Here is an 11,396-nt window from a genome sequence, read left to right on the forward strand (position 1 = left end):
GGATGTGTCTGCCTACAGGTGGGAGATCGACCATCTGGTGACCTGTTGCGGCCAGAACATCTTGTCTGGAGCTCAATGCTCTGAAGACAGTGGAGATGGTCGCAGACTTCAGGAAGAGCCCAGCACCCTCCCCCATCATCCTGAGTGACTCCCCTGGCGCCACTGTGGACACTTTCCGCTTCCTGGGCACCATCATCTCCCAGGACCTCAAGTGGGAGCCGAACATCACCTCCCTCACCAAGAAGGCCCAGCAGAGGATGTACTTCCTGCGGAAGCTGAAGAAGTTCAGCCTGCCAAAGACAATGATGGTGCACTTCTACTCCGCCATCATTGAGTCCAACCTCATCTCCTCCATCACCACCTGGTACGCTGCTGCTATTGCCAGGGACAAGGGCAGGCTGCAGCGCATCATTCGCTCTGCAGAGAAGGTGACTGGCTGCAATCTTCCATCACTTCTGGACCTGTACGCCTCCAGGACTCTGAGGAAAGCAGGAAAGATTGCAGTGGACCTGCACGGGACGCCTCCCATCCCGGCCACAAACTGTTTCAGACTCTCCCCTCAGGACCAAAACCTCTCGCCACAAAAACAGCTTCTACCGGTCTGAAGCTAGCCTCATCAACAAGGCCCGGGACCCCCACTGACACCCCCCCCTCAAATAATACAATCGTCTCTGCATATGTAGATATCACTTCATGACATATCATGCACAAACCTGGCACACAGCACATATTTGTTGTTCATTGTAAATTGTTCCATTGTTATTTTTATTATTATTTTTATTTTTTTATATTGTCAGTTGTATTATTCTTATATAACTTGCATTTGTTTATTACATATTTATATATTTCTACTTTCTATATATTATATATATTTCTAATCTATTTATGTCAACTATTCTGTCTACGTGTAGCACCAAAGAAAATTCCTTGTATGTGTAAAACACTAATTGGCAATAAAACTCCTTCTGATTCTAATGTAACATGTTTTATACTTCATGTGAATCTAATCCAATTAATCTTATTTTCATATTGTATATACGTTGTGTTAACACCTTATTTTGAAAACCAGACGTTGTGATATGTGCATCTTTAACTAATTACAAGTCTGATATAATTTCATAAATTATGTTGTACGTGGTGCTTGCATAGTGTACTACTGAGATTTGATAGTCTCTTTTCAGAAAAGACTCTCAAACTGCAACACTTGTCTTTGCAATAGAGAAACTGACAGAATAAAGTCTCTAACCCTGCCTGTTAGCTCGCACTGCTCCGTTAAAAGTGAATTTACCATACAGAATTGAATACATGTGCATTTAGCTGCTACTAGCTGACCGTGTGCTTCTCACAAACAATGGCTCCCTTTACCGCAGTTCTGTCTATGTATGCCGCAAACTGAAAACACTGTCTATCAGAGCGTCCACACAAAAAAGAAGGAAGACATGGCTGGTAAAACTGTCCTCAAATAGAGTTACTAATCAGTTCAGTTCACTAAAGGAAGCCATCTCTTGTGACTGTGTGGGGAGCAAGGCCTGTTGAAGTGTGCATTTAGAGTCGACCTCTGTCGTCTGACTGATCCACCAATAGGCGAAATGTTGACCCCTTGAGACACAGCCCCCCCCCCGCAAGATTTTTCTGCATACTATTTTTTCATAAATTCAGATGTTTGCTACACACAAAAAGTGTCATAATCATTATAAATGAGGCCCCTGGACTTTAATAGCTCCTGTGTTTGAGCAGGTTTTCTGCTCATGTTCAAAATCTATCCCACATATCTGTGTTCTCTGACGTGAAGAAAAAAAGTCCTAATATTAAGATAATAACGTCATTTAATGAGAATTCATAAAAAGTCTATCTGCCCTATAATCTGATGTGCATTATGTTATTGCTGTTAGTATCCCCTTCAGACTATTTTGAAAACAAAACTAACTGCCCACACACCCACACATGTTAACTTCAGCAGCTCTGAAAGTGCAGTTGACAGTCCCAAACAGAGCAAGGTGGCACTTCAGTTTTTATATGTTAATACTGCAAAACTACTCTAGCTACGCTAAACTAGCTCTGTTACCACTCATCACAAGCTGACTGCAACTCTCAGCACAAGAGCAGGTTCACTTAATTACTACCCCTCACTACTCCTGTGTCACATCAGCTGGGCGGAGTTGATTCACTCCGCCAGTCGGCAGTTATACATTTATTTTTCACTGCATGAGAAAATTAAGGCGTATTAAGAGTGTATAAAAAATATCCATTGCGTGCAGCTTTTAACCTGACGAGAAATCTTGTAACATTTAAGTCTCGTCACAACTCTGGTTACTATTATAGAAGTCATGGAATTTAGAACAAGGCAAAGCATTCCACTGGATTTTCCTAGTGAAGGTTTCCAGGATAGTAACATTACATTAGAGTTGGGTATTGTTTAAAATTTTACGATACCAGTACCAAAACCGAAAGTAAACAATGGAAAATTATTTTGTTGGTTGCCGTTTCCGTCGATACCATAAAGGTATCGAGTAGCAATACTCATCCCTACATTACATACATTCTCAGTTTAAGAAAGGGAACCTGGTCCTCAACAGCTGGAAAGCACTTGCAAGCCTTTAGTTACCTATGTAAAGTTGAACTATTTTTTGGTTTTGTCAGATAGCCCAGCTAATAGGAATTGCGGCATTGCAACAACAATGAGTTAATTGTCTTTCTGCCCTTTAAGTAACTTTCCACATTACCAGCAACAGTCATAGCAGCATTTTTCAATTCAGCATGACAAATACTTAATAATAGTAATTTAGTTTAGTTAATATTTCAGACAAATAGATGATAAATGATGATAAATGAACAGTGCAGTTATGGAAGACTGTTCCTTACCTCAGGCAGGAGGTACTTCCTCAGCAGGTTCACCACCACGACACCTGGAGGCAGCGCCTCATTAGGATCACTGCATAGCTCAGTGGCTCCAATGCGGAAATCCAGGTTCATTTTCTCCATCCCATTGAAGATGAACAGCACATCCTTGGCCTGGTTTCCCTCCCCACTCAGCATGGGGTGTTTTCTTAGGTGGAGGTACTTCCTGCCCACAAGGTCCCTTAAGGAAGCCACCCTATGTGGGAGGGGATTTGTCATTTGGTGCACCTTTGTAACAGCAATGTGATGCAGCCATCTTTGTATAAAGGATCATACCCAAATCCATGCATTTTAAACTGCCACTGTGTCTTAAGTCATACGAATTCTGTGGGCAGCCAAAGACATAAATCTTAGAACAGCAAGTAAATCAAACTAGAGAAACTATTTTGTGAAGAAATTGTGGCGTGAATGTTGGATGTTGAAAAGCTAATGCTAAACAGAGTTGCTGGCTTTAAAAGTTGAAACAATAAAGTATGAAAGTGTGTTTGAATGGAGTTAATAGCATTAGTTATTCAGACTTTTGACATCAAAGCGATCCAGGTGCATGATGGTTCATGATGTCGAAAGTGAACAAAAAACATGGCGGACTGTGACAAACTGATGGTTCTTTGTCAAGTGCACACAAAATTGAACACTCAGCAGTGCCCCTGGTGTACTTATAATAACATTGGCAACATATTATAAATTTACGTGCAAAACAATATGATTTAGGGGTGTAATGATATAGGGCTGTAATGATTTACTGAGCAATGGTTCGGTTCAATTCTTATCATTATTATTAATATTCTTCCTATTATTTTCCATCTTAGTTTATTAAAGTAGTCTAACTTGCAGGCATGATCACTCAGTCATGACTGGACCAAAATAGTCACGTGACACGCAGTTAGAAGATAATAAAATTGGTCGGTCTAATATTTATAAAAGACAGGCCCACAGCTTGCACTAACTTTAAATACAGTGTTTTCGACATATACTTTACTCGAGCGGCCCACCCAGGTATATTAGCAACTGCCAAAGTATATTTGGCAACCCACCCCCGGCGAAAGTCAGTCGCAGTCATCTCAAATGTACCTCTAGTCTGTTTATCTGTCTGGGAGTGGCGTTCCACTTTTGCTCCACGGCTACCCGCCTCCTACACACCTGTGACTCATTCAACTAATTAGGAATCTGCTATATATCTTCACTCCAGTTTTTGACAGATTGTTCTGTTTGACAGTGTGGTATTTACACCCAAGCTCTTATTCGAGTTCACTCCATTGCTGTGTTTGCCTGAAACCTGCCTTACTCACCGCCAAACCAGATCAACTACCGAACTCACAGAGGAGCTCGCACTGCCTGCCTTTCTCTGAATAAGTTTAAAGTTGGAATGGAGTTTCTACGTGAATGAATGAATTACTTGGAAAAGATTGAAGATGAGTGGGTTGGCTCGCATTATAACTTTACTTAACACAAAGTTGAAAATTTTGATTGGGATTTGACAGTTGAATAATACCCGAAATGTAAGAAAGATGTCGACATTTTTGATCTTGTATGATTTTTTTTTCTGTCCATTCATTTGAATAGAGAAGATATCCTGAAAAGCCTGTAATATTTTGGAAAGTATAAAAGTTATCAAAAATCTGAAGCCCAAATGTCCTAATAGGGCAATTTATTTTGATGATTGAACGAAGTGTTTACGGTGAAAAATGTTGGGAGTGCCAAAAAGCGCGGTGGAATTGTCTCTCATGTTCATGTCAGCGCTAGTACTGATGCCACTGGCCAGTGGCAGGTAAAGTACTGATCTTTACTCAAGAAAAAGTACAATGCCATAAAAAGTAAAAGAAAAAAATGACAAACCTAGTATAATGATATATTTCATCTGTTGTTCATCAGGTTAGAAACAGCTGCAACATGGTTATTTCTAGGGAATGCAATTTGCTTTGCTGGTTGATTATCTGTAATTTAGCCATTTCTGTTTAATACAGTTATTTTACCTTTTAAATCTCTTTGAATGTATTTATAAGATCACTTTAAACTCTCACACTTGCTGCCCAGCAACTATTGTTCTCTGTATCTTTTATTGTGGACATGTAGCCAACCAAACCACTTGCTTTGCAGTAGCACAGGCAGCCAATACAATCGGATTATTCCTAAAGCATCTAAATAATCTTTACAATGCAAAAAATTACTATGGCAGTAACAGAAAAGCAGCTCGTTGTTGAAGCAGGTAAACCTGCATACAGAGGAAGCTGTGCATTTTGCGTAAAGCCCAACAGGACTGTTTTATCCACCATATTTTCTCTCTGTGCATCTCAAATTTGATTGTTTCTGTAATAAATAACAGCTGGTAGCTGCTGAGTAAAACCAAGATCAAAGCGCTTCTGCGTAACTGCACGCACACAGCCTGGATGACAACTCATTTCAGTTAATGAAGCCTATTGCAGATTACGGACTGGTAAAGTTATGAAGGTATGAATGGAAAATGTAGCGAAATTAAAACTAGATTACTGGCCCAAAGAAAATACTGAAGTTTAGAGTGAAAGTAGGCTACAGTTTTAAAAAAGGAACATGAAAAGGTGCCAATTACATTTTTATTTTATTTATTTATTTTGCTAATTTGCGTTACTTGTAACAAGTTACTACCCACCCTGCTGCAGGCGTCATCACTGCTGTCTTCAGCTATAAGTAACAGCAGCACAAAAGAAACTAATATTGAGGCACTTCAACTGCCTCAATCACACTCTTTTTTTACTCCTTAACTTTTAAGCACCCCCTTTGCCTTCTGTTGCATGTTCTCTACAGGCAACATGATTTTTGTCTGCGTTTCAACCGTTTAATCTTGTCTGATGTGGATTGTGTAATTGATTAACTAGTCACTGTAACCGGCTCAGCTATGAGTGAACTCCGAAATCACTGGAAAAAAGTGGGGGGGACAAAACATACATTTTGAAATGTGGGAGGACATGTAAATTGGCTCCTACGTGTATGTAATTTACTGCTTTTTACATTTGTACAAATTAACATAAAAAACAGGCAACCTGAGAACCATCTCCCTTCTGTATAATTACAAGCAATTCATTTGTACATTAAAATCCAAAAGAATAATCTCCTCATTAGTTTAAAAGAACTAGTTTGCACCCCTAATTTGCTTTACCTCCTCCGTGGTCACCACTGTTTTTTCTTTGTATTGTAATTTAACTATCAAGATGTACATTAGGTGTAAATGACAGGGCTGACAATGCTGATCTTTTCCACCGCTAACTTTCACCGTCACTTTCTGCAGCTTTCACATTTGCTCACCCACACACTAAACACTTTAACGGCACCTGCCATGTAGATGTCCTTTGCAGAATGAGGAGAGGAAGCTAGCCTTGCGCTGAGTGTTACCGTGCTGAAAATCATTAACGATCATGTGAAATTTTAGCAGCGACCCCCCCCAACCACCGACACACACACACACACACACACACACACACACACACACACCATCTTCGGATCTACACGATTCACATGAATGACATATTTTGATTCAAAATCAAAAGAGACATGTTGGTCTTTCTAGTCCTAATAAAGGAAAAAGAAAGATCTAAAACACCCTGGGGGTGGGGGGGGGACATTCCAAAGCACTGCAGGAGCATTTTAATTGTAGCGTTACATGGACATAGGAAAATTAGAAGAAAAATTAAGACCTGTTTAAGATTATTTAAGACCTCAAACACAATACTTCAAGAAATTTAACACTTTTTAAGGCCTAATTTTGATTTTGAATTTTTAGACTTTTTAAGACCCCATGGAAACCCTGTATAACCAAACGGAGGTCAAAATTGTGTTTTTTCTTTTGTCCCAATCCAATCACATTTCTCATTTACCTTTTCTAATTTATGAAATCCGGTTTAGGTAAGATAAGAAAATACTTTTTCTGTAACATTTCCCATACTATTTTGTATACTCCAATACAACTATAGATTACTGTATAATATCTATGAAGGGAAGAGCGTTAGTGTGGATGTATTGTTGCAAGAGGTATTTGTATTGCCCTAATTCATTTCTAGCTTTGAGTGATTTCCATTACCATATTTCTTTCCTTCGGGTCTTAGACTGTTGGGAATGTGAAATGCAAACTCAAGATATCCAATATATGTAACTGAAAAACTCCACTGACTAAGAGAAAGATATCTTACTTTGATAGTTGGCCAAGGTCCTCACAAGAGAAAGGAATCACAAGCTTGAAGTTGTTCAGGGTGGTACCAGTGCACCAATCCAGCACCAGCTTTCGGACCACCGTACTTTTCCCTGTTCCTACAGCCCCGTACAGCAGCACATTGAGCCCACGACACTCATTCCAGGCATCGGTGGGCTTAAACAGCTGTTCCACAGTCAAAGAGGGGCTGGAGGACGTCTGGGTTTGGAGAGGGGAGCTGAGCATTCCTGCAGTCTCCTCAGCCTTTCTTTCCAGAATCAGTGGATCCACATGCATGGTCTCTGGGCTGAAGTAACCTTTAAACTGTTTCTCCTCCCGAGGAAGGTGGCTAAACCACAGGAAGAGCTTCTTCTTGTGGATCTCTATGGGTTCCACTGTAAGAAAAAAGGGGTATATTTACATTTTGAGTGTATTACTACTTACGTATTCTCTGACATGAACGAGATAGTGGCACTCCACATCTAAATTTGGAACACTTGTGAAAGACAGATTAAAGCAGAATGGTCTAAATCAATGCAGCAGAAACAGAGATATCCTGACCTTTAGTCTCTAATAATGGTCAAGCTCCAAAACACTGGTCCCGGTATTTCCCATAATGCAACCTTGCCAAGTAAACGATCATGTCTTTCAAACTCCACACCCCCAGTTTGTAAAGAAGGCTCGATTATAAAGCTAAATAAGGTTTATTTTGTCAGACTTCATAAAGCCCCCCTAGAGCCACTGATGACATAATGGGAGGAGTAGCACTTCTTGAGACTAACAAACTGACTTTGACATGAGAGTCTGACATAAGAATTCCACTTTAAAACAGTTTAATGATGCAATTTGCAGTTGTCTAACTATATGGTTTAGGCATGTTTCCTGAGAGGGTTAGGGTTGCAGCATTCTTGGAGCTGTGCTTGTCGTAAAGCAAAAAAAAAAAGGTTCTGAATGTGTGAGGACATAAAACTAAGTTTAATACAGATTCCTCTAAATAACCTACAAACAAGACCATCAGCCAGAAATGTGCTATTGACGCCAATACTGAACGGAAGAAATATTTCTGCAAATACATCTCATTATTGGCGGTCTAAACGTTCTCGAAAACTTACAAAACTTTGAACACAGGCCAGGCAGGTCAACAGCCAACAGGAAGTCGGCCATTTAGGATTTGGGATTTTTTGTTATCTTCGGTCTTTATTAGCGTGAGAGCTGTGGCTCTCTGTGTGGCTCTCAGTGGTGGTTTAGTTTTTTAGATCTGAACCTTAATTGATAGGTAAGTCACAGTCGTGCCTCATTGACTCCCTGGTCTAACTTCAGCCTGAGTTTTCCCCCTGTCACTAATTCTTTAACTTGCTATATCTTCCTTTCTGTTTGGAGTTTGGACACATGATGTATATTTTTATGCTCAGCTACTCAGGCTTTAACTAAAAGCTTTTTTTTAACCAAATACACTTTTTGTCTCAACAAGGGATCAAACTGTGACTCCTTCAAACTCTCCCCAAGCAGATCTTATGAATCAGACTTCCAGCAGCAGTGATAATTCCTTTCAACTTCAAACACCTGTGTGGTTTTCACTTCCCACTGACTTGCAGTGGTCAGTTTTAAATGTGTATGTTTTTAGTCTTTCTAAATGCATTAATTGTTTACATGGAATAAGTTTTTCATAAGATTAGTTGCTTTCTGTGCCTTCAACGTTCTCGAAAACTTACAAAACTTTGAACACAGGCCAGGCGGGTCAACAGCCAACAGGAAGTCGGCCATTTTGGATTTTATTTTCATATTTGGCGATATACACACTCCGCATTTAATGAACTCCTCCTACAGAATAAGTCCGTGCAACTTCAAATTTTTGCTGTATAGTCTTATGCCATCGATAATTACATGTACAAATGGTGAGTTTTGGTCAACCAGGTCAGCCGTGGCATGAAATATCAATGATTCGCCAAGAAACAGGAAGTTGTTATAACTTAAGAGTACATGCTCACATCTCTACCAAATTTGACAGGTGTGATCACAGTCCCACCTTGAACACATCCATGTGCCATCAGTCACTGAAAGTCATGGAGCCATGCTTCATGCTGTGATATGTTTGCAATATCAACTTTCAAAACTGTCCAAGAAAAGCCTTAACACAGTGATGATGCTATTGTGAAGCTTTAGGGCTTTCAGTAAACGGTGTGTCCGTGGCGGCAAAGGTCCACACCTTGCCAAGACACAGGAAGATGTTGTATCTTCCCTGTAAATGATCAAATCTGTACCAAATTTTACACGTTTCATAAAAGTCCCACCCTTAACAGATCTACAATCTCATATTTGCTCATGGTCACACTGCCACCTACTGGCACGGTTGGGGAGTAATGGATTACATGTAATGGCGTTACGTAATCAGGATACAAAAATAAAGTAACTGCATTCCGTTACAGTACAGAATATAAAGACATAATCAGATTACAGGTACATGCTGTAAAAATGGGGATTACACACAGGGATTACTTTAAGCACAAAGTTTCCATGAAACGGAAAGCGCAGTGCAATTTGCTGTTTACGTGTTTCCAATAAAAACACACAGCTAGTGAGGAATCTAGTCGCAGATATTGATTGCCAGTATAGCCAGTAGTTGAATGTGGTTCCGCCCCCACCCAGTCATGCAGACTCTGTGCGGATTGATTCCAGCTCCCAGTGAGTGAACACAGCAGCCGGACCCGAGCACAGACTCCGAGACAGACGGAGGCCAATCTGACCACTGGGAATACAGCAAGAAGGTGGTTTTCTTGCCGGTTTGGCTCTTGTCACCACGGGGCAGAGTCAGCTAACAAGGCTGTGTTCGGTCCTGTTTATGACGTGTTCACTGGGAGGCTGTTGAGCGCAGTTTCATTCCCCGCCATGTCCCCTGGCCTGAAAACCTGCAGTGCTTGAGTAAAGGTGTAAACCTAAACACACTCTGGTGCTCCGAGTTCCCAGTACGGGCAGAGTAAGCTAATTTGACTAGTAGTTGCAGGCTAACTGAGCTAATTAGGTAATGTCAGCTAGCTAGCAGCAGTTAGCTGACTTGCTACAGCAACAACGATGTTCTCCATCAAATATGATTCAGTTTCAGCAAAATCAATGAAAAAAGTTGTGCTTTCGTGCAGTAATCAGTGGGGTCTGGCTCCAGAAACACTATTTTTCAGCAGTCATAAAAATTGAAATAGCTTTTCATTGGACACTACATTAATGCAGGCCCTAGTGCAGGATGCTTCATCAACATTTTAAAATAGTTTTCCAGGAAATGATACACTCTAAAATGTGTTCAAAAACACCTACAAAACAACATTTTTTGTCATTGATATGCCAGATCCTGTCGTACCGGCCCAGTGCAAGGCATCATATAAAAACATTTAAAGATGGATTTTGATTTGATGGCAATGGGACATTTTATAATTGTATGTTTCTCTAAACATACACTGAGCAGACAGCGCATCTTGCCTTTTTTGCATATTTGGTATTGAAGTATGGAGGATTGATCCATAAATACAGAAATAAATAAATGCTCAATAAATAAATAAGCATCCGATTAAATGCACAAAAAATAAAGTAGATAAATAAATGTAGTCAGTAATTAATCACCTTTGTAATAATTACCTTATTTATTTATTGTCCATTATAATCTTCAACTTTATTTATTAATTACTTCTTTTTAAAATGTATTTATTTATGTGTGTGTCCGATGGCCTGGCGGTGGCTTTACATTTTTCAGAGAGAGACATGAGACAGAGGTAAAATGCAAGCACAAACGTGGCATTTATTGTCTTCCATACCAACAAGAGGAGACACCGACACCAACACGCAACAAAAAACAACTTGCACTGGAAGTAACTTGCTGTCTTTTATACACTCCCTCCTGCAGGTAATTAAGTGGGTAAAACTACTCAGGGGGGACCACCATCATTTAGAATAATACATAATTTACCCAAAAACCCAACACTACAGAAAAATAGAGCCCAAAGAATGAATATTTACATAAATACAAATTTCTATCAGTAAATCAATAAAGCATACTCAAAATAATCACATAAGTCAGCATTATTGATGGCTTTACTCCCCCCCTCTCAGCTTCATGGTTTACTCCTGCGGCTCTTAAGCAGGTGCTTGGGCCTACTACACTCCTTTGCCTCCGCCCCCTGCTGAAGAGACAACCAGGAAGAGGTGAGTACTTACATTGTTCATCTTGTTTAAACTAATTTAACAACTGAAATAGAGTAAAAGCAGTCAATACTATATTGTGAACCTTGACTATCCCTGATTGAGGTTTCTTTCCACACAGGCAGGATGGCCAGACCCCCCCCCCGTGGAACCA

General features: G+C 40.0%; 1 protein-coding gene across 1 annotated transcript in view; it reads right to left on the bottom strand.

The window, feature by feature from the left end:
- The window catches only part of nlrx1 (NLR family member X1), a 40,616-nt gene extending 32,395 nt beyond the window's left edge, over positions 1-8,221 (bottom strand). Inside the window, exons 1-3 of the mRNA XM_046074057.1 lie at positions 8,170-8,221; positions 7,059-7,452; positions 2,863-3,094 (exon numbers count right to left, since the gene is read on the bottom strand). Of these exons, the coding sequence (XP_045930013.1) occupies positions 2,863-3,094; positions 7,059-7,452; positions 8,170-8,221 (678 nt within the window). The remainder of the gene's footprint in view (positions 1-2,862; positions 3,095-7,058; positions 7,453-8,169) is intronic.
- Positions 8,222-11,396: the final 3,175 nt, after the last annotated feature.

Source organism: Micropterus dolomieu, linkage group LG17 (assembly GCF_021292245.1).
Source record: "Micropterus dolomieu isolate WLL.071019.BEF.003 ecotype Adirondacks linkage group LG17, ASM2129224v1, whole genome shotgun sequence".
Lineage (NCBI taxonomy): Eukaryota > Metazoa > Chordata > Actinopteri > Centrarchiformes > Centrarchidae > Micropterus > Micropterus dolomieu.